The sequence below is a fragment of the Hesperophylax consimilis genome, chromosome 1, assembly GCF_061612785.1.
Source record: "Hesperophylax consimilis isolate HC1 chromosome 1, BYU_Hcon_1.0, whole genome shotgun sequence".
NCBI lineage: Eukaryota > Metazoa > Arthropoda > Insecta > Trichoptera > Limnephilidae > Hesperophylax > Hesperophylax consimilis.
In genome coordinates, this window is record NC_142836.1 from 42,099,667 (window position 1) to 42,125,530 (window position 25,864).

Genomic DNA, 25,864 nt, shown 5'->3' on the forward strand with positions numbered 1-25,864 from the left:
CCGTTTGTTAAAGTTAAAAATTTTACTCACATACATACATTAAGAAGATTAGAAAAATATAAAAAAAGAAAAGAAAATGTTAAGATACTTCAGTTCAGATGTTACAGCAGGTCAGATGTTACATTTATATAACATTTTTATATTTTCATAGGAGGATTTATTTTTACATTCAATTTCTGTAGTCTTTTAGAGAGCATTATACATTTTTGGTGTTATAAAATAGCATGTCTGCGCAAGTCTGGTCAATTTAAATTACCTTATTTCAGCCACCTTTGGCAGGTTTGACTCAAGCGATGCTTAGTAAACCGTAGACTTTAAGAGTTCAGTTAGCCCAGAAAAAATACTCATTGACACCCTTTTGGTAAAACAAAGAGTTAAAGGAACATATTACGTTCCTTTGGGAGGAACGATACAGGTGTAATCTGTTTCCTCAGTGGACCCATAAAGTAGTTGTTAAAGTTTAATTCACTGTCTTACTATTGTTGAACTGCTATAAATACGTGTCATACTTGCAAATTAACTAAACTATGGTCTCAGTACGGATAAAGCACCCAGTGAGACTCACATTACCAAAAGACATTTCATAAAAAAATACTTCTAATGCATCAATAATAACGTTTTTTTTAAATAAAAAAATTGTGTTCACCGTTAAAATTGTGCCTTTATTTAATAATCTTGTTACAATAAGGCTTTATGTACGCCAATCCTTACATATGACATTATTATTTTCAATGATACATTGGTGTCCAGTATTTAAAAAAAATCATCTTATTTCTATGTTAGAAGTAAAGTTTTGTTGGTTTTATTAAGATGAGCTAGTAATAGTACTCTTAGAATGAAATGTTTTAATTTTTAAAGTGTTATCGAAGATAGCGATACGGATTTTTTTAACCAATAAGAAATGGTCGTTTTTGTTTTTTTAACACTTTTCAATCTGGTTTTGTTTTCGTAACCAAGTGATTAATTAAAAAAATCTTTCAAATTCTAATTTCAATCTATGACTCTGCCCGTTAGTATCTCACCTATGTTTTGTGTTGGCTTACAAAAGAAAGCTTCTAACGATTTTAATAAGTCCACATTTTTATTTTTTGCAATGATGACTAATATGGTCAACACGAAGGAAAGAAGTGCTTATTTTAATGAATTTGTCGCATGGGTTATAAAACACTTAACGTTGTTCAATTCATCATCAATTTTTTTCAAAACAATGATAAGAAAATGAAGGAGGGTATATATTTTAACCTCCTTGAGGATCCGAAAGTAAACATTCAAGGCTTTAAGTTTATTGGAAACACTTATGGCGTAAGGTAAAGGATGCTCCAGTCGAGAGATCTGACTTATAGATAGATAGTCACAGATTTACATAATATTGGTCATCCGGTTCATTAAACTACCACACAAATTACGGTGGATATTTACAGCATTGGTAGAGGCAGAATGTTTAGTAGATATGACGTGACGAAGGTGGCGAGCGTCAATGTCAAGTCATTAGCACTATTAGACACGGAAGACAGCTAGGAAGATGATGTAACGCAGATTACAACACAGACGACAGGTGACTGTGAATTGTGCGAATTGGGATTTACTTCTCAGAAGAAAGTGAATGGCATATGTACCGAATTCTTTTATAAGTTAAGAGCATTTAAGAAGCCTGCCAAAAGTTATTTGTATCATCCGTCACTAATTAAAATGCATCCCCATTTGGGAAATGTTGGTGAAGAAGATGAGAAGAGGATAGGAAAAATCTGTCGGCTGAACTTTGGTGCTGATCTTTGATACAAAATTGTTGAGTATCCATTGAAAGGACGGGTTTTTTCACAGAATTTGAACAATTCATCAAATTTCAAAGTTGATTTTCACGTTCTGTGAAGGTTCCATCCAAGTTCTGTTATTATTTAAGTTTTCTGAAACAAATGGCAAATAATAATATAATAACAGAACTTGAATACAACCTTTACTGAACGTGAAATTCAATAAATAAAATTTGATGAATTGTTCAAATTCTCTGAAGAAACTCATTCTTAGATTGACTTCGAATAACTTCAAGGTCCATTAGGAGAATTTATTGGAAGTTTTGAAGTGTTTATTGTTATTTTATTAATTATGATTGTTGTTACTGAGGTCGTTACTTCACATTAGTATTTCCATTTAGCAAAATACCTACATAAATAACATGCTTAATGAATGGATCATCTAAACATAAATTAGAGTGGGATAGAGAGGGCGTTTTGTGATATTTTGAAATGGTTAATTGCATCAAAAACACTACATAATATTATATTATATAATTCATAAGAAATAGTATATAATATTAAATTATATAATTCAATCGGCAAATTCATATTATTATTAAAATAATTGAATTCTTATATGTGAGTAAAATTCTCAGCACTGGAGATTTATGTGAGGATATCATTATCTTAATTTGTAACAAAAAAGGAGAAAATAAAATATTTATTGTTATCATTATTTTATAATTCCTTTATTTAACTCAATCTGTTCGTAGAACTCTCTGGCTTGGAAGGGGACCTGTTATGTTCGGCAAATTAGCGTGAAGTGATATTTAACAAAATCGATGATTTTATTAATCCACCACGTGGTCAATCTGTTGATAATGAAATATTTTTGGAAACTGCTACAAATCATCACCACAATTTTTTCAAGATACGATATGGCAGAACAGAAGTTCTAGCAAAGCATAGAATGACAAGAGGAATAGTTTTATGGAATGAAATTTCTAAAACTTCATAATTAGTTTATCAGTTTAACGTTAATTCATGTTTTATAAACTTTGCATGCAATTTTTCGATAGCTCACTGGGTATATTCTGTTCTTATAATCAAAGTAAAAGCTCAGCTGGGCGTAAAGACCAAATAAAATCAAATAAAATAACAATAAACTCAGCAAGCCACTGGTAGGGTGTGAGGTTATGTTTTGTTTAGATATTTATTACATAATACCTTGTGCATAACGACTTACATATTTGGAAGGCACAGGTGCAGCTGGGAAGGTAACTAATTATAATGATATCCTTGAACCTCGATTTCTCATGTAACTTATACCTTCCCTTTGATTCATTTAAATAATCCTCGCGTAAAGGTACACTTAACCGTCAAGTTTAATTCACGACGTTATTTATTGCGAGTATGTCTTACTTGCTTTATCGAGAAGTTATCTCTGATTCGTCTCAGGGATTGGAACCAAAGCCCACACGAGTAATGAACTATCCTCAAGCGCTAAATCATTAACCTTAAACTTGATACTGACCTCTTGAATGAATTATCAAAACTAACAGTCATAAACTTTTGCTTTAATGTCTGGAGTTCTCGTGTAAATATTTTATTTGCCCGATGATATTGGAAGCTACCGGAGTACTTTAATAGATAAATACAAAATCGTTGCAACAAAGTCCACGGGTGACTCTGTTTTGAGGCTGTCATTTTATAAATAAGTTTTAATTTTTTTTTGTGAATTCTCATACCGTACTAGGTTTCGTAGAAGTCGTACACCATTTAAATTATTAATATAAGACCGAAAAAATATTTTTTTCAAGAAACAAATGATAACATAAAGGAAAAAAGAGTACTTACATATATAAACCATAATACAAATAAAAATAAAGATTAAACCATAAATAAACCGATCACGATTGAACTGATGATAAAAAGACAAATTTGAAAGAAAATAGAATATAATTCTAAATTTAAAAAAGTTTGATAATGCTTGTAAAATAATAGCAATTATTTTAATCAAGGTAGGTACCTAGGTATCTACGAGAGTACATGTCTAGAAAATGATTCCGGGTGTTTTTGGGGTCCGCAGGTTGCACCTATTGAGGCTCACATTATCAAATAATATTTTAAAAGTTACGTTATCAATAATAAATATAAACAGTATATAATAACGACATTCTGGTGATGGTTATAGGTTTTATTTATGATATTGGACGTAAACCAATAAAGATGTTATACATTTACCGTAAAATTATCTATTTGGCATTTTAATTAAATTGTTGAAATTTTTGTTCCTTCACATAAATATGAAAAATAACAATTCGTGTAAATATAATGATAGTAGTTTTAAATCAGCTTTGAAAAACTTATCTTTTAATACACTGCGAAAAAAACCTAAAAAACAGGATTTTTTGTTTTATTTTGGAGTTAGAAAGATGGCCGAAAAAAATATTTTTGCGATAACATTACAATTAAATACAATAATTTGAAGGGTCCAAGATGTACTTTTAACTATGCAACCGATCAAATTAAAGTATACGGTTACAGACATTGACCTCAATGGTTACAGCATAAAAATCTTACAAACATCAAGTCATAATTCATATTTTTGTTGTTTTTGTGAAATATTTTTAATCCCTTTTTCCAAGAAAACTTTTGATACACAGCAAACTAATTAAAAAAACTAGAAAAAATCGGCATTCTGGACAAAGAGCTAAACTTCTTTATAATCTACCTAAATAGACGCAAACAACAGGTTAAAATACAGAATACCCTCAATAATCAGCGCTCAACTTACTATGAAATTCCACAAGGAAGCGTATTGGGACCGACTCTGTTCTTACTGTATATTAACAACTTTTACAACCTAGAAATTGAGGGAAGCATTGTTAGTCGAAGACAACAATTGGTCAGCTGTATTTAAAAAAACTGAAAAAAAATTAAATTAGTTAATAACAAATAGAATTTACACATTGAGATCATTGCAAATAAAATTAGGAAAACAATACATTTCTTCAGATCCATAAGGAACTTCCTTAACTTACAAATTCTAAAAACAATTTATTTTACTTCATCAGCTCTAGATCCTGTTGAAAAGGCGCAGAAAACAATTATGAAAATTATTCTCAAACTTCCTCAAACTGCAAGTAATAACTTAATTTTCCACATAATGAGAGTATTTGATGTTCGACAGATCTATGTAAAAAATATCCTCATTCATCTCTTTAAAAACAAACACGTACTTTAGGAAAAAAAAATTAACTTAAGATTTACGCGTAATTCGAACAGAGACATATTGCAAGCTCCAGCGCTTTCTTCCACCTTTGGTCAGCGTAGCTTTAGATACTTCACAAAAATATTCAACATGCTCCCAGAAAACATTAAACTGAGTCAAACACAGAAAGAGTTTTAAAAAAATATTTAAATTTGGATTTATTCAAATGATCGAGCATACACTGGTGCCCTCACCCAAACGCCTTGTCACTGACAGTTATTGTAGTATGTATGGTGATAAAACTTGCTGTATTTGTATTGTGTATATGCAAACAATAATGTAACCTAACTAAACGCCTTGCCATTGATAGTTATTATAGTATGTACTGTGCTAAAACTTGCTGTATTCGTATTGTGTATATGCTAATAAAAATGTAACCTAAAATAATGTATTGCTGTATAGGAACCTATATTAAATATTTATAAGTAAACCGTAGAAAAAATTCGAGAAATAATGAACTAAAAAATCTGCCTCAACACAGGTTCGCCCAGTGAGGCAGGTTATGCACAACTTAAAATATGGTATATTATGCCATATTTTTATAACACTCATATATATATACCTGTTTACTAATAAACTTCACACATGAATATAATATGTTAACAGTGCAATAAAACATGCATTATTTATATAAAATATTATCACAAAACTATAATAAATCATGATACATTATGAAAGCTCTTGCATCCTGACAGCATAAAACAAATCTGACAAATTTATTAGCATGAAAATTATCGTTTTAATTAATCCCACACCTTTAGTAATTATTCTTTCATGTAAATTTTACTCCCCCAACAAAACCGAAAGATAGAACAATTTTTTTTGTGTTATTTTGTAACGGAATGCTTGTTCTTCTTATGAAATTACGTACTTTCATAATCAATCGTACTTACAGCAATCATAAAATGTTAATAATCAATAAGTAAACATGAATTATACACTGTATTTCACGCGCGTACCGCAATACTTTGGGGGTGATTATTTAAGATAATCTAAGAAAAAATATTAATAAAATTTTTTAGACAATGCAGTTCTAATTAACATAAAATGAAAATTGTTCAATGTAATCTTAGCTTTTAATTTATGCGGGTAGTAATGCACGTGTTCGGATAACATATAATGCTGCGAATTCACGAATGAACAAAAGCGCAAACCGAGTCAATTATGAGAAAGGAACGAATAAAGCGCAACCGTTTCGCGCGGTTTGCGATTCTTTCCTTTCTTCGTTCCTGTTTGTGTAGACGCAGCAGCAGTTTTTCACTTGGAAACATTATTATGGTTGAAAAGACAAACAAATAACATAATGTAATTTCGAAATCAAGATTATTTATAGAACAGCTGACTGAGCGCAGATAAAGAATAATTGTAAAAGTTTGTTTATATGAACGCTTAGTAAAACGCAAAAAAAAAAAAAAATTATGGAAACTTGTTTATTTGGCTCTGGTGAAACAAAATCCAAACATTTTGTGCAAAGTTTTTCATGAACCACCGAAGTTTCGCTGTATGAGCGTGAAACACGGTGTATATTGAGATTTATTCATATAAATGTAAATATTCATATAAATGTAACAGAACTAATTGCAATCAAGAATGTTCTATACTTAGTCTAACTTCTGAAATTAAATATCTTGGTATATATATAGATCAACATTTTAAATGGAAAAAACAAATTTGTGAACTTGTCAAAAGAATTAGAAAATGTATTTATATATTTATAAGACTTAGAAATATTCTTAGACTAGAAAACCTAAAAAGAGTGTACTATGCAATTGTACAATCTATATTACAATATGGTATTATTGGCTGGGGAGGAACTTATAACAATATATTAAATCCACTTAAAATAGTTCAAAGATTGATAATTAAAGTAATATTGAAAAAACCATCCAAATTTTCTACTGAGATTCTCTTTTCAATATTCAATGTACCCACAATAGACAATATATATAAAAAATATTCAATTCTACAAATTTATAAAGAAATACAGTTAAATAACTTACAATTCAATTCATCAGTAAGATATCAAAAAACTATCAAAATCCCAAAACTTAATACAAAGCACTCACAAAATACCTATCTCTATCTAGGTATAACATATTTTAACATCCTTCCATTATATCTAAAAAATATTGAAGATATTCAGGAATTTAAAATAAAATTAAAAAATTACCTAAAACTACTATAAAAGTCCATATCTTACTCTTATTATTATTTCCTTCAAATCTTGAAACTGTATTATTGATAAATCTTGCCTATTTCTTACTTATCCCTTTGGTTTTGCAAATATATTATTTACTTACTTACATGATTCCATATAATTGAGCTAGGATTCACTCACCAAACACAAGAACCTCGTCTCTTTATGGTGAGGAAAAGCTATTATTATTTACCTTGATAACACTGTATAATATGTATAATTGTATATTTATTGTAAAAAACATACAAATATTAAATAAAAAAATAAAAAAAAATGTCCACTAGCTACCTAGAACTCCTTAGAGAATATTTTCTACCTACCGAAAATACCTTCGATAAAAACGTGATTTTCCTCATACATTTTTCGAAGAAAATTCGATTCGTAACTTGCAGCTCGCAACCCGTCTATAGAGCGACTATAGAGCGGTAAGATCAGTGTCTCTGGGCCAAGAGGTCACGGGCTAAAATTCTAATGACGTCAATTAAAAAAATATACTATTTTATATTTTTTTTTCCAAGGAATTGTAAATTGTACAATCGAGCTAGTTCTTTTTGATGAGACCTATTCCTACGACTCCTGGTAAACCGTACCACATTAAACGGTTAATTTTTTATCAGGAGATATTTTCTAAAAAATAGCGCCATTAAATGTACTAATTGTTATCATACTAAGAGTCCAACATTTGAACCTACTAACTAACTATCATCTTATTTTTCTCGTGGTACAAGGCGGCGTACCGGTACGTACAATCATTCATACGCTTACGCTGGGGAGCTGGGAGTCGTATCGGGGGAGCCGTATCGGGGAACCGTAATGGGGGAGTCGTAACGGGCGAGTCATATCGGGCGAGTCGTATCGTGCAAGTACAGTACGCTCATTGCTCATACGCTCTGAGCTCACGGCTCCCGTTAAATTGAGCCGTCGTTCAATTAAGTCGTCGTTCTATTTATTTAAAAAATATATTTATTTCTATTCTTTTTTATACGGTTTACACAAGTTAGGTTAACACCTCACTAGGAGAACCTGTGCTGAGGTGTTAGCATGTATTGGGAAAGTATTTCATCGTTTTTGAGGTACTTAAGGCGATACTGTAGTTTCTTCCATCGCGGCAGTAATGTATAAAAAATAGGTCAATAGTTGTACAGCATAATGTACAACTATTGACCTATTTAACTATTGAACATATTATATTGACATAGTTTCGTGAAAAGAAAAGAATACTACATGAAGTGTGCATAAAGATACAGTTAAGATGAAAGAGAAAAAAAAAGTAGATGATAGCCCATGCAAGTATTTAAAACATTGAGTCGACTCATAATATAATGAGTCATGACCCATAGCTAGTACCTATGTATATCTAGTACAATACAATGTAAAATAATGTACAATAACAAAAAAAATACGTCCTTTTGAAGAGTCATGTGAATACCTGCTTTAAAACCTTCCACTTTTACATCTCCTTCTTCTCCCATCATATTTACCTTATCCAACTGGTTTCGGGTAGTTGTGACTTGTTCCCAATCGCATAAAAAGTTGCCTCTTTATTCAAACAACGATTTTCAAAGTTATCATACGGTTATACAGTTTAAAGTTACATTAATAATTACTATAAAACATACATTAACAGGTGAACGAAACATCGATTTTCATTTTAACGTCGATTAAGAATAAAACCAGTATGGCAATCAGTTTGCAGGGATTCGTTTAATTCGGTCGTAAACACGTAGCATGGTTCCCAATCAAATAGCGACATCCGAATAACTGTCAGATTTACTGTACCTGGTTATCACATGTAAGTATTTTATAACGTTCTCAATATAATGAATATTGAATAAATTTGATTTTTGAATAACTACAAACTTGTTCTCTGAGCCTGCCGATTTATTAAAAAAGTTATGCTGGTAATCGTCTGAAGGATATAGGATGCTATGGAGAACAGTATACAAATATTAAATTTTCTCAGGAATGGTAGTAACTTGTCTTTTGTTACTTGATTGCATATAGTCTGAAGTGTTAAACAATGCAAAAAATAAAGAATTTCATCTTTTTATTAAGCCGTTTTTTAGAGCCACATAACCAATCAAACCAGGGGTCTAGTACTGTGAAATCAATAACTTAACAATATCGGATCAATAGGCTTAACTACCGATAATTTTATACAGATTTCCCGAGCACGGTCACACTATTGGTATCCAGACCGATGTTTATAACGCAATAAATCAGAAATCGATAAAAGCTGGCAACTAAATTAAGTCTATGGATGATGTATACGATTTATGTCAGTTTTAAGAGCTTAGTTAGATCACCCCCATTCATTAATATACCGGTTATTTTGAATAACGTATGTCATTATTCAAACAGTTGTGCATATTGACCTCGGAGGCCGCGCTATAAGTAGCGGCTTTTGTCAACCGACTGTCGGAATCGTGTTTTGATCGTGCTCGCCAATATTGCTAACTGACCATAGATGACGGATTTCATCAATATCGTATTGACGTGGGGCTTTATCAATCGTCCGTGCTAGACCTCCTGGTGACGCCCAGATATGTTTTTTAATTAGCGAAAATCAATATTTTTATAGACTTAAGTAATAAAAATCAAAAATACGATGAAAATCCTCCAAACATGATTTGAACTGTGGGATTTTGAGAATTTAAGTTTTCAGATTTCTGAGTTTTCGAAAGTAAAAACTATTTGGTGATAGGATTTTTACGTAAATCATGACATACGGTTTCCAACTTTGTCTGTCAATTCATACTTGATAATTCAGTCGAAAAAGCATAGCAACAGATGATGAAGAAGCACCTTCCTAAAGCAGTAGTAGGTGATCAGTAATCCATGTTTACTACGACATTAACGAGTTATGCTTGGTCTAGAACAAATGCAGAAGAAAACTGAAACAACTTGGATAATTACAAATAAAAAACAAATGCTGATAATGTTGATAGTACTAATAGTATACTTACAACGGTTTCCAAAATTTTTTTGGCTGTTTTTTACGTAGATTAAATTTTGCTGCATTTCCTCTTGTTAATTTATTCTGTTTGCATTTGGGTAAAAACTACTGCAAATGTATTTGCTTAGTGCGATGACATATTAAATTTACATCCATATGTGACAAATATATGTAAATTTGTCTACATATTTGATTCATCAGTTTTTTTGTTGAAATATTTAGCTCGTTTTATTGGAACACTGTTTTCCACTTTGATACGATGAACACACCTTTATTTAATTATGGATAGTGTAATATCAAATATTACGAAATAAAGTACGTAGACTCATTTAATATAGATCCTGAATACTTTTGAAGTCATTTAAAAAAAATCATTTTTCAATTTAAAAAAAAACCTTCTTCATATTCGTCCGAAATTTTATTCAAACAATTTAAGGTCAGAAAATGAAGTGCACTATATTTCTGCCATGCAACATTACAAATTTATAAAAAATAATATTCAAAATAAATTTTCACCTTTTAAAAATAACAGAAATCTTAGACAAACGTCAATAGTTCCCATTCCTAAATGTTAAAAAACAAAAGGACAGTTCAGTCATTAATTAATTAATGAATATATCTTAGTTAAATTTTTTAACTCATTACAAGAAAAAAATTGAAATTTGAATACAAATATAAAATAATTAAAAAGCCACCTTAAAAAGTATTCTGAACTGAATCATATCAAATTTAAACAAATATAATAACACCCACCATACACACAAGCCCTTGTTATTAATGGGGGTAAATCAAATATTAATATTATGTGATTAATAACTGTATTATATTTATTTGTAATAAGTGTATCTTTTTGTTATTAATAAAAAAAATATACATATATATGTGTGGGCTAATTGGGGCATTATTTTAGTTGTCCCTAAAATATATTTATCTGGTAGATCGCAATGTTAAAGTAATATATGTTCTTATTAAGGAAGTATTTCTTCAATTCAAATTAAACATGCGTCGAAAACCTATTTATTACTGTCTGAAATAAATTGTGTTTACAGTTTTGTTTAAATTCATTTATTCGTTCTTTTGAGTCAATGTCCACAATATCCATATTTTTGAGGTTATCCTAAAATTGCTTTGGGTAAGCCACGTCAACTTGAATTGATTGTATATATATATTTCACATAAAAAAATCTTCCCTGATGATGGACATTGCGAGGTCACTTAAAACGTTGTCTCAAGAAGTACAATCAAGGGCGACACTTTTAAAAAATAAGCATTTTGTCTGTTTTGAAACCAATGGCCGTGAAAATATTAAAACTTGTCGAATGCAAAATAATTCTTTGTATTCCACTTTAGAGATACATTCTAGTGATGTTCGAGTGCAAATATTTTTGAATCGAACTCATCGATTCGTGCAAATCAAGAATAAACGATTCATTGATCATGAGTGAATCTTCATCATACTTGACATGAATTTATCGATTAAAATAATGTATCACGAGGTTAGAATTCGTCATAAATTAATTTTGATTCATAAAAAAAATAAATGACATCAAAAAGTGAGTTTGCAACTATTTAAAAAGTGATATATTTAAGAAGGATTAATAAACAATTGTTGCACAACATCTAAGTGTACGAAGAAAAAAATTGATGCATTAATAGTGAACAGTTGTGAAGTATTAGTCAAGTATGAAGTTGAAGGCCAAGTAAACTTCTATTACATATCGCTACAGGCCATTATTTATTTTCGGCCGATTTTTCAGAGAACATATATAGTTTTTAAAAGAAATACAACATTCTCGAGATACGAATAACCTGACAATATTTGAAAATCTCCTACTACTACCAAAGTCAGCGGAAAATGTTGCTCGTATCGTGATGGAGGGCTTAGCCATTCAAGGTATTGAATTCATGAAGCCTGGGTGGGACCCAAACGCGATTCCAACTTAATGCCAGCAATTGACCGGTCTCATATACATATAATGCAATTCGTATGATACCTACCTCTTTCCTCGACTGTAAATAAAACCAGTAAGTTTAGAACTTTGATATCCTAACGATTAAAACTCTATTTATAAAATGCCTCTACATCAATAAAAAAATATGGTAACAATGGTGTTCGTAACAATATTTGCGTGCCTGCACGCATTGTCAACGACAACGTTGACACATAGACAACATTGGCGTGCCAGCACGTTATTAGCATTCGAAGAGTTAACTCGCCAAATTAATAATGGCTCTAAGAAAATAATTTGATTTATTTTTAAATTATACATTTTGGAATGAAATTATAACAAAGAATCGATTCATTCGTTCGCCTAACGTACACACGCTTGTAATGGGCAGCTTTAAGTAAATACAATTGTTTTTTGAAGGTTTTATTTATCGAGATTACTTTGTAAATAGTTGTTTCATAGCCAATCCACATTACTTATTTTGCCTAGAATGGATAAAAAGAAGATATTCACAAAATTTGGTTGCTTTACATCTGTTAATTAACCTGAAATATTACGATAAATTGAATTTTCTAATTGCACTTAACACATGTGTGCGCTAGGCCATCTACCGATATCGAAGTAACGAGTTTTCCGCCACTAAAATAATAGAAAAAGGGAAAAAAATAAAAATCTCGAAACAGACTGTAAAAGCTAGAGAGTAGTGTAATATTATTTTCCTGCTTTTTTTGTATCCGGTTCAATCCCAAACATCAATAGTATTTTTTTATTTTAAATGGATACCACAGATGTGAAAATACACACCATTTGGATGGAACGCGTTTGATAGAAGGTCGTTTCTAAACAACAGAGGAATTTTTTGCAACCACGCACTTGAATTAATTTAAATACTTATTAGATAATTAGTTTTATCCCGAAATCAAAAACACGTAATCGTTAATAATATTTAAAAACGATTATGACATGGCTAAGAACGGGTTGTTTCAGAGAATTTGAACAATTATTTAAATTTCAGTTCATTTTCAAGTTCTATGAAAGTTCTTTTCATATTCTGTTATTATTTTAGTTCTAAGTAACTGGCCTATAGTGATGTTATAACAGAACTTGAATAGGACTTTCATGGGATCCGAAAATGAACGTTGAAATTTGATAATTAGTCAGATTCATCATTGGTCAAACTTAATTTGTCAGAATAAAAAAGCCGTGTATTAATTAATTCTGTGTGCGAAAGAGAGAGATATGTCAAAATCAGTTTTAACGAATTTTTTATAGTTTTTTGAAGTTTGTATTTCATAATGTGTCAAATGTTGAGTATGATTTTTTTTTGCAACAATGAATATGATTTTTTTTTAAAATGTAACTATACTTTTTTTTCGTTACGCGCCGTGTTACTAAGTTGCGACTAGATGGATACAGAAAATGGTTAGTATTTTAAAAGAAAAATTTACCCTCTTTAATGAATTATTTTACGATAAACAAATTTCGACAAGCAAACCCAATGGCTTCACAGGACAAACCATTTATGGCTAATACTATCTGATGTGTACCTGGCGTTCCCCGAGGTTATGGATGATTTTGAGTACAGTTTTTACGTTGTGAATTCTAGTGTTCTTGAAAACTGCAACTCGTGCTTTCCTTACTTCTTTTAACATTCACTACCTTTACTGTTGAGAAACTACATATTAACTTTCATTTGACTCCGTATCTCATTCCAGTGTAGAAATAATGCGTTGTGTCTTCCTCGGGCACCCCCGACTTCTTCTGCCATTAAAATCCCTATCTAAATACTTCTGGCACTAATAAGAACAAAATTTTTTAGAGAATTCGGTAGAGTAGTTATTGAGTATTACTAAATACCTTTTATTTACGTTGAATAGCTGACGTTCCTGGCGTTCCCGGGATCTATGCAGTTTTTCGATATCTGATGTAGTCAGTGACCTTTTTCTTGTTTTGAAGGTCAAGTGTGCAAAATTTCATCAATCGTGGATTAAAAATTATAAATTTTTTAGGAGATTCATCTAAAAATCGATGTGAATCCGGTTGCTATAAAATTATCTAAAAACGTAACGCATTTCAAATAAACTATGCGGTTTTTCACTATAAATACTTTGACCCATCGATTATATTAATATTTATTTTTCGGAATGACTTTATTGAGTAAAACCTCAAATTGTAATATTTAAATATTGAAGACAATATTAGTGATTTCTAAACGAAAATCTGAAACAGAAAAATCAGAAAAGGAAACGCTGTCTGGATTGCATTTAGTTCGGGTTGAATCTTGCGATCATACATAAAGATAGTTGCCAATAAAAATGTGCGGTGAAAAAATGAAGACAATGTTAGTAGTTCTTATTCGAAGTATGATACAGTTAAAAGTGACCGAGGGGAATAGGGTCCCATTAGCTCAGTTGGTAGAGCACTGTCCCGGAAAGACAAGGGTCCTGGGTTCGAGTCCCAGATGTGACCGTTTCCTTTTCTGATTTTTCTGTTTCAGATTTTCGTTTAGAAATCACTAATATTGTCTTCAATATTTATAGATTATATTAATCATTACTAAGCTGACGTTACCCGGCGTTGCTGGGGGTTATCCCATAAGGTTTAGCCAGCGTTAGCAATGTAAGCTCCCGGAAATATTTTTTTACGGCTTTATTGCAAAACACCAACTTTTCTCTACTTTTTATAAATAGAATATGCACGTATTATAAATATATACATAAACCTCCCGGAAGAAATTCTCTAGTGCACATTAACATTCACACACAGGCCGACGCGGACAGCGACTTTGATTCATACTATTCAGAGATAGCGATTTCAACTGATTGACATTTCAACAAAAATATATTTTTATTAAAATCATATTTATTCCTCTTTGCCCAAAATACTAATGGAGGGAAACATTTGTATCAAGTCAGTGGACATCTTAAATTTATCTTTAAACGAAAATAAAATGTTGCTAATGAAGCAATTCAGTTATGTACATTAAATTATGTATATTTCTTAATATTCATGTGTAAAAGCCCCGAAAAAGGGCGTTAATAAATAATTAAATAAATAAACAAACAGTTTTCCTTTATCATATTTTTTTCGTAAAAAATTTTGCGTTGACTACATTACACATGAAACTGTACTACATTTCAAGCTAATACCGATTCATATGAACATTATCGTAAATCTACCCTTTAACCATAATTGCGGTAATACTTTTGTAGTAGATCTCTCGTGATCCAACTTGTCGTAGAGTTAATTGATTGGTTAAATGCATTCATTAAATAGCTTCTAGACGTTCAAAGCAGGTGCTAAATTAAACCAAGCAATGCAGTACGAGAAAGAGCACATAGCAGTGGAAAGGTCAAGGCCGTTAAATAGTCTTGGTCACGATTATCATTATAGTTAACTATGTACTTTCTAAAAAACGTACACTTTTGTCTTTGAAGAACATGTACCTAATTATTTTTAAAGGATTAATTAAATAATCAACGGAAATGTTCTACGATTTTGAATGTTTTTTTCATAGTTACGTATAACTCAGAATTCCATTGGTAATTGTTTTTAACCCCTTTCTGCTCGGTGGGAGTCTTAAAGTCTCACAAAATAGAATGTCAATATTAGAGTATTTAATATTTTCTGAATGGACGATATAACAATAGAATTTACAAAATTTACGAATAAAGAGCTACCTACCTAATATAATTTTTCAAGCAACAAATAATTCTAAACTATCACGGCTACAAGCGGTGTACCTCAAGGGTCGTATTTTGGTCCAATACTTTTTTAAAACTTTTTATAAGTGATATCGTTTGTATATGATAATAATCTTAAAGCGTTGCTTTTCATCGATGATCTAAAACTTTTTAAACTTAAAAAAACCATAGATGATTCTATTCACATTCAAATAATTTAAAAGATTGATAATAAACTTTATCTAAGCATTAGCAAATGCCACATAATACGATTTTTCATATAAAATCAACCTTACGACTATCAATATTAATTAACGTTTCCCTAACATGAAATTTATGATATTGGCATTATTTTCTATTGGAAATTCATTTAATAAAAATGCTTTGTTACATTAAATATGATAAAAAAATCAAACATGATTTGTTACATTATCCGCAATGGCCGAGACTTTAAAAATATGTCAATATAAATTTTTTTTATTCTTCGTTAGTTCGAAGTAAAGTGGAATATAATTTTTCTATCTAGTCCCCTCACTTTGAAATCTACTCCGACTGCATTGAAAAAAACAGCATACATTTCATAAAACATATTAACTATAAACTCGGTCTATTAATACACAGTATAAATTACAATCACTTGATAAAATAATTAAAATTATTAAAACTATTCGACTTTTTCCCGTCTGAATTTTTATTTTTTAAATTATTAATGAAATTATAGGTAGTCTAATCACTGTCAATATACCAACTAAAACTAGGCGAGCGAAAATTCTTTTTAATTGCTACAATAACATCAGGACTGCGTCATTTAGATACTCGCTTTTTCCTAGATTAGAAATTATAGATGTGTTCAACTGCACGAAATATAGTTACAAGAAGACTATAATATTATATCTCAATATTAATGCAAATTTTACTTTTGATTACTGTGTCACTGAAATATTGTGAACATATTATCACATATTTGTAAAAGTCCGTTTGGGAGTCGTATAATAGGTACATATATAAATTTAATAATTTAAAAAAAAACTAAATAAATCGTAATTTTTACATGCCTAATGTCACACGCAAGGAGTAGGAAAGATAGTGATAGCAACTAAATCGTTTAGTTAATGTTAAGTCACTGTTTGCGTGCGAACAGTGCTGTTTAGTGGTGAGGAGGAAGTTACCGTAAAGTAGCAATTTAGTTGACTAGTTAATTTTAGTAGGATTAAAACATTTTCTATATTTTTCGGAGCATGCTCCACGCTGTACGCGGATATTTATACGTAAGTAGAGGCTATTGTCGTGATTTTTTAAAACGCACACAATCAAGCTTTACTACAAATTACACGTGTGGACGCACTTATTACATTTCTCTGTGTTTTAGTTAGCATTTATCGCAATCCTTTGATTTTTATTTATTTATTAATTTTATTTAATGTAAATCAAATTTCATAATATTATTATTCAGTTAAGCAAAATATTTTTCGGTTTTTGTTATTGTTACAGCTGTTTCAGCTTTCATGGCCATTTTAAAACTGAAAACGCCATTTTCAAACAGTTTGAAAATGGCCTTGAAAGTCGAAATAATAATATTATTAAATTTGATTTACACCAAATAAAAAAGATAAATTGAATGTAGTTCTACGAATTAAACACAAAAACAATAAATAACTATCCTTTCAACCTACGCATAAGTAAAAAGGGTGTTAAGGCACCAGTTCCTTCTGCAAGGTGTTATTGCTGCAACGATGTGGAGATGTTAAACATTCCAGGATGTGGGTAGGTTAATGCAATCCCACACGTCCCATATATATATACATATTTTTTGTACAATAGGTATGTGAAAAATGAAACAATATATGAAGAAATATATATTTATATGAATGATCATCACGGAACAGTAAATTCAAAATGTTGACTAATTAGCGTGCACATAGCCTGATGGAATTCAAGTAGCCAAACTTAACTATACAAAATATGAACTACGTATTTCTATAATACCCATTGACATATCCGTTATAGGTACTTAAAATATTATAAAACTTTGATAACCTGCGATTTAAGGGAATCAAAGGTAAACGTGAGAAGAAAGGAGGAAGTTTTGAGTATGCCGAAACGTATTTTTACAAATCTTTTTCCAAGTAAATTTGCTTCTTAAAGAGTGACGAAGAATAAATTACCGTCTTTCATATAAATGCAGTTGGCAATATAAAAATAATAACTTCTACTTTCAATAATTATCTAATTACTTTATCCGTCTACGAGTGAATTTTTCTACTGCATTTGCACTGATGATACTCATCTAAATAATTATTAGGTAACTAATTATTTTACTTTTTTTGTGAATGGCTTATAACCATGCGAATATTTCAACTTCAAGCAATTATGTACGTGTATAGTTGAGTGTGTCGTCAATTTTGTGTTAATGTTTTACAGACATGTCACCAGAATCTACATGAAAACTTTAAGCGCCGTTATATTATAGTATAGCACGACGCTATATCCCAGGGTGGGATTTGGCCTCCTTCACAAATGTTCTCTACCTAAGTCCACCGGCTCTGGTCCATCGTCATTCGCTTCTAGTCCTTAGTCCTTCCCGTCCTACTTTATTCCTCTTTCACGTGATCTATCCAATAATCCAACAATTCACCCTTTCTTCCATCTGCTGCTGAATAGCGTCTTCTGAACTCACACTCCATAACTTTGGTTGGATAGGGTTCTATCTTTACTTTTATTATAGTTTCTAACTACATTTTCTTAATGCCGTTCCAAGATAGGGCAACGTTCTGATTAAATATTTACCTTTGAAATGTGTTCACCTAAAATACTATGCAAAATATTGAACCTCAAACTGAATTGTTAAATAGATTATGAGAATTCGTCTTTGCAAACTTTGAAACCTTACAACATGGTAAGGCGAAGGTAGAATCATATCCAACTAAAAACTACACTGTGCCTCGTAAAAACGATTAAATGTCAAATACGAACAAAATGGCAATTGCAAAAGGCTCAAAGTGATGTTAGAATCTTGTAAAATAAATGGAATCCCTACAAACTTGATGGTAGAACTTCGTTAAAAATGGAAAGAGATGGGTCTGAAAACTATTTTTGATATAGAAATGAGCCAAAGAAGTGGATTTTCATCCAAGGGGATTTAAAAAAAAGGTTATTAGAACCGTGTCCAAATTTTTAGTGTCCTGTCATCTGGCATTATTTCGAAAGAGAACCACAGAATCTTACGATGGCTTTCATACTCGATTAGATTTTTGAGCTAAAATTTGACTATCTTGGTAGTAAGAAAAATCACAGATGATTGCGCTATGGCATAGCAGTAAACGCGTTTAGTCGGAGTTTGCGGGTCAGCGTTACATGAACATTATACATAATAATATATTTCATTCAAATTTATTTTTCATTTACATACCATTGACATAGTGCATCAAAGTGTTAAGTGCAATTTTATGTTAATATAACTACTGTGCTTGTAATGTAATACATCTTTGAAGACAATTTTATTAAAACATCAATGTTAAATGAATATGAGTGGATTGAAATAGAGTACATTAAGATCAAGATTAATATTAAATACGATGCATTAATAAAATAATGTATTTGAAAAGATTATATCGCTTTTTAAATATTTGTTAACTTCGATATGGGCGTTATTAGGTATGGGTGTTGTAACACTGATTTGAAAGATTAACTTAAAATGAAATAATTTAATTTAAAAATGATTTTAATCGGAAGAACTGAAGAAACGTAATGGAAAAAATTCATATTTAAAAAGAATTTACACTTTATATTTTATAAACAATTAAAGAGTTCCCAGGTACTATAATTGTCTGTATGTTTATAAAACATAATTGGGTGTTTTTATATCAATAATCTGTAATCACACAAATATTTTATATTTTTAGGATGTACGTGGATCATTCTGGTCATTAATGCCTTATCTGCATCCGTTGCATTTTTCCAATGAGCTGTTAAAAATTTTTGGTAGCATGAAAACGCATTGATTTCGAAAATAATTATACCTCATTTCAGTACATAAAACCAATTCTAAAAAATATTACTTTTCGTCGCTTCTGCCTTAGTCACACAGACTGTTATTTTTCTCAATTCCAGCTCTGTCTTAACACTAAAATGTATGATTGTGAATAAAAGGATAGTATTCGAAAAAAATTTATCCGAAATGTCAATAAATAAAAAATAATCAAATAAAACATAAGTTGACGGTAATTCTAATGTTTAGGGCATGATAAACATTTTTTTGAAGATTCATGCATTTACTGCAACGTTTCTTCCAATAAATATTTTCATCAACACAAAAAAATACTAAGGACGGGTTGTTTCGGAGAATTTGAACAATTCATCAAATTTCAACGTTCATTTCCGGGTTCTGTGAAAGTCCTATTCAAGTTCTGTTATTATATCATTATAGGCTAGTTGCTTGACAAAACTGAAATTAAAACAGAACTTGAAAAAATCTTTCACAGAACTGGAAAATGAACGTTGAAATTTGATGAATTGTTCAAATTCTCCGAAACAACCCGTCCTAAGTCTTAAGAGATTTATATATAAATGATAGATTTATATATAGATGAAATAAAAAACAATACTCATCGGAGATATTAACGTAAATATCGCTAATGACTACTCCTCTAACGATAAAGATAACTATTTAAATATGTTAGCAGAATTAAATTACATTTCATGTATAAATTCATACACCAGAAACATTATCGGACAACGACCATCTTGTATCGATCACATATTCACAAACACCAAAGATATACAAAATATATCATCTGCGGTAATTAAAACAACTGTAACGGATCATTTTGCATGTATATTTAAATATGACTACAAACATCAAAACCTCCCATTACCAACCACAACGGCCGTAAATAATACTGATAAATACAACTATAATATTAATATAAATTCTCTCACTAAAATATTAAGTAACGAAAAAGAATGGCAAGAAATATATCAATGTAACGATGTAGAAGAATGCTGCAAAATATTTGATAAAAAACTGAGTTTTCACATAAATGCTTGTAGAAATATTACATCTAACAAAACATCTTCAAAACTAAAGCCAATCAAACCATGGATAACTCATGGATTAATCATCTCAATTAGACACAAAGAAACACTCTACAAACAATATACAAAACAACCGGAAAATATAACATTACAAAAACATTTCAAAGCTTATAAAAAAAAACTTACATATCTAATAAAAAACACAAAGGATGACTACTACAAACAAAAACTTGAATTATCTGGAAATGACAGTAAAAGGATTTGGTCCATCATAAATGAAATTGTCGATAAAAAACATTTAAAAAATAAAACAATCAACAATGTAAACCATAATGATTCAAAAATCTGCTGTAAAGATAAACCTCTAGAAGCCGCAAATGTATTTAACAATTTTTTTGCTAATGTAGGAAAAAACCTCGCTAAAAAAATCCAACAAGGCCTTACCCCAAATGACCCAAATACTACAGTAAATAATGAGCATAAATTTGAATTATTTCAACCGACAACACCAGAAGAAATTGAACAAATTATTTCAGGTATGAAAGGAGGTTCTGCCCCTGGTTTTGATGGGGTCACAATACAAACACTGAAATGTATAAAATCACAAGTATCAAAACCATTAACTCATATAATCAATACAAGTTTTCAAAGCGGAGTTTTTCCATCCATGTACAAACAATCTGTAATTATACCAATATTTAAAACCGGCAATCCGGAAGAACCAACCAATTACCGCCCTATTTCTTTACTATCAAACATTGCAAAAATATTTGAAAAAATTGCCAAAAAAAGAATAACTCAGTTCATAAAGATTAATAATATAATTCACGAAAACCAGTTTGGATTCATGGAAAACAAAAGCACAAAAGACGCCATTGCTAAATTATCTAGTACCATACAAGACGCTTTAGACAAATCTTTAAAATGTGTTGGTATTTTTGTTGATCTCCAAAAAGCCTTCGACAGCATATCTCATGTCAAACTAATACAAAAATTAAAGATCGTGGGTTTTAATGACACAGCATTAAGTTGGCTAAAAAGTTATCTTCACCAAAGAACACAAGTAGTAAAAATTAATCACGCATCTAGTCTACCACTCACAAGTGATTTTGGGATACCACAAGGTACTGTTTTGGGTCCATTACTTTTTATCATGTACGTAAACGACATTTTTAAACAAAACCTCAGTGGAACAGTTATATCTTACGCAGATGATACAATTATCATAATTAAGGGTAATGACTGGAAAATTGTAAATGAAAATGCAAATAATGACATCCAAATCCTAAAAAACTGGTTCGATACAAATCTACTTACAATTAACGCAAAAAAAACAGTTTATATACCATTCACAATAAATAAATTCAAAACTTACCCCAACATTCATATAATAATACACAACAAAAAATGTAACAAAGATGTTTGTAATAAATCATGTACCATACTAAACCAAACAACTGAAGTAAAGTACCTCGGTGTAATTGTAGACCAACATATGAAATGGAACAGACACATATGTGAACTTGTTAAGCGCATTAGAAAATGTATCTATATATTCATTAGATTAAGAAATGTTCTCAAGCTAAACAACCTGAAAAAAGTCTATTACGCACTAGTCCAATCATTACTTCAGTATGGAATCATTGGGTGGGGAGGTGCATATGAAAAAATTTTAAGCTCTGTAAAAGTGGTACAAAAACTAATTATAAAAGTAATTTTGAAAAAAAAACCAACATTCTCTTCAGCATCACTGTTCAAAATTTTCGAAGTACCAACAATTGAAGACCTCTATAAAAAAGATGCAATATTACAAATATATAAAGAAACTGTAATAAAAAAACTTAAATTTAACTCATCCTTAAGGCATAATTTTAACATCCAAATTCCTCTATTTTCAACACAACAAATGCACAATAATTACATTTACAAAGGCATAAGATATTTTAATAGTCTTCCCGAAGAAGTGAAAAAAATACCAGATTTTATTTTATTCAAAAAGAAGGTCAAATTTATCTTTAAAAAAAATTAATATCACCTATCAAATATTATAACTTCAATTCATGTTACAACCAAAATTAACGTCACAATCCTCTTTTAAGTTTATATTTATTGTACCGTATTTATGTTAATTAGTGATATAAACATGAAATAATTGTCAAATAACTCCTACGCCAAGCTCAAGAGCTAGCACTCTTCATTGGAGTAGAAATTCAATAACTTATGTTTTTCACTATTACCTATGATCATCTAATTTTATGTAAAATGTAACAATGTTATAAGTTAAACAATAAAAAAAAAAAAAAAAAAAATGGTAATGAATTATTTACGACTTTAGCTTTAATTTTATGACTAATGAGAAGTTTAATATAATGATTTAAGGTGTGTGTTTCTAATATTATGTTGGTTTTATTTTGTAACAACAACAAACAACATTTTTTTGGCACTTGTCTTGACTTCCGAAAGAATTGCAGAACAGAATTTTTAAATGACTTATAAAGCACAATAGCAGTCCTCAAAATGGAATTATGTAACTGAATAAAAATAAATTTAATACATTGAATGAGACTGAAGTTATTGTGATATTATAGCATAATATCATACGTAATTTTCTTGAATGAAAAGATTAATTCATAATAATTTAAATATCGTTAAAAAATATTTTATCTAAAAACGAGTGTCACGTAGCTAACTGAGTGTAGTCGATTGAACCTACTGTAACGTAATTAAATAAACAAATATTTTTTTCCATCACCGAACATTTTTTATGACTCAAAAAAATGTTGCTCAATTATCATAATGTATTGAAGACTAACTCAGGGTAATAAAATGCCGAATCTTGAGTTATTAGAGACGAGGATGGAATTTGATGATTTAAAAAACATTTCGAGATGAAGATAATACATTTTGATAAGGAACATTTGATGGCAAAATATTAGAGTTTTTCTTAAATAGGTTCTAGTATCAACTGTTTAAATTATTACTACTACTGACCGGACTACACCCTGCAGGGTAAAGATTGATCTGATGATAGCCAACCTCCCTTAGAAAATAGCATTATAAAAAGAATACCATCACCATCCCTAACTGTGATGATTATTTTTAGTCCTCAAAAACGATGAAACTCTTTCTATCTCCCTTTCTATTATTATTAGTATCATATTAAAATTATTTAATATACCGTTAGTACGATATATTTTGTATTTTGTACAATAAATATACAGTTCAACATTGTATTACAAACGATTTTTTTTAATTTTTTTTAGTTTAAATTGTCTGTTTCCGTTTGCAATATTAATATTAGAAAAAATCTTACAACTGCTTTCAAAAACGATATTTCATTTTAGGATACGTTCAAAACATCGAACTTTTTTGACATTGAATGTCAAGTGTGTTTATTTTCTAATAGCATGTGATCAAAATCTAATCCGAGGGGTTAACTGTGAAAATAACTAGAATAATTTTTGCTTTGCACATAAACACCAAATTTTTTTTTATATAGTAATAATAATTAAATATATATAAAGCTAAAAAAATGTATAATTGTTAAGCCTCACAAAAAATCACGAATAAGCAATGAGCAGAGGTCATCAAATTAGTACATATTTATGCAGGTACACTTGTACTGAGTTATACAGGTACATTTGTACTGAGTTATACAGGTAAATTTGCAAGGAGTTATACAGGTACATTTGTAAGGAGTTATACAGGCACATGTACTCGAGTCTGATTTTAATCAGGTAAATGTGATTTATATCACTATCTTTATTATATCTTTCAAAATTTAAGAAACATCATTTGTCAAAGCAATATAATACGTCACATTATTTGATCTATTATTTCAAATTGTTGCAAAAAACGAATAAATTATGCAATTAATTCAAGAACACTGCAATAAAATAAACTTGTGGTGTTCATAAAATACGTATTAATTAATTTCCAGAGAAATAAATAGGTCACGTAGCCAAATCTTGAACCCGGACCTTTTTCTATCAACCCAATTAATAAAAAAATGACAAAATATATTTTACTTAATAATCTAATTATTGAAATTGAATGATGGCTCATTACCATCTCCAAATCTACAGATTACTTTTAATCTGTTGGCAACTTGCTAAATTAAGATTTTTAACAAGAACGTATCTTCATGTTAGAAAATACTTATTAAATCACGAATCATAAATAAGATTTATATGATTGGCTTTAGAACAATGTTGGATTAAATTCAATTTAATTATTTTAAATGCCATCTCAAATGAAAGTTGTGAGAAAGGGCAATTTTTTATTTTGAAGCTGTCCAATTGCATACCTATTTCTTATTTTCTAATTTGATATGTCAGAGACACACTATATTTAATATGGTGGCAGTTTGAGATAAATATTCATAAAAAAATTTAGTAAATATATTCATATGAAATAATAATAATTAAGTTTAGCATAAATCTATTATTCTCCATGGGTTTTATAAAATTTTAATAGCAAATTTAATTGATGATTCTGTTCCACTGAATTATTACGTACGTATCACATGTTTGTAAAAGCTCGTATTGGCGTATAATATAAATACATAAATAAATGAAAAACAACCTGATAATTATTATTTAGTAGCATAACTTACCGTAAATTTTAATAACTCCATTGTAATAAACTTTATTTTGTTATTATTTAATCACAAATTTATTTTTTCTAGCACTGTGCACTTTTATATAATATTTTGTTTTTTATCGTTACTGTTTAAATTTTGAATTATGTAATATTAAATAAAGTAGGAGGTAATTAGATTGTCTAATCCACACTTTGAACGCGCAGAGCAAATCCGATTTGGAAGCGTCGCGTTCGAGATGTGAATTAATTATGATTTGAGCAAATACCCGATCCTTACTTATATCAGTGGATTGTGGTAGATGCATATCTCTCGGGGAAACTTGAACGGAGCATTCTCGCACGCAGTTTACGCATCCTGGTCGAAACGTTCGTGATAATTGTTACTCTTAGTTGGATGAGGAATACAATGCTTGGTCCTTTTTGGTTCAGTGAACAG

The 25,864-nt window shown here is 30.0% G+C and overlaps 1 protein-coding gene across 1 annotated transcript in view; it reads right to left on the minus strand.

Moving 5' to 3' along the window:
• The window catches only part of l(3)mbn (lethal (3) malignant blood neoplasm), a 41,362-nt gene extending 15,704 nt beyond the window's left edge, over positions 1-25,658 (minus strand). The window contains exon 1 of the mRNA XM_089639162.1: positions 25,442-25,658. Coding sequence (XP_089495288.1) covers positions 25,442-25,462 — 21 coding nt within the window. The 5' untranslated portion in view covers positions 25,463-25,658. The remainder of the gene's footprint in view (positions 1-25,441) is intronic.
• Positions 25,659-25,864: the final 206 nt, after the last annotated feature.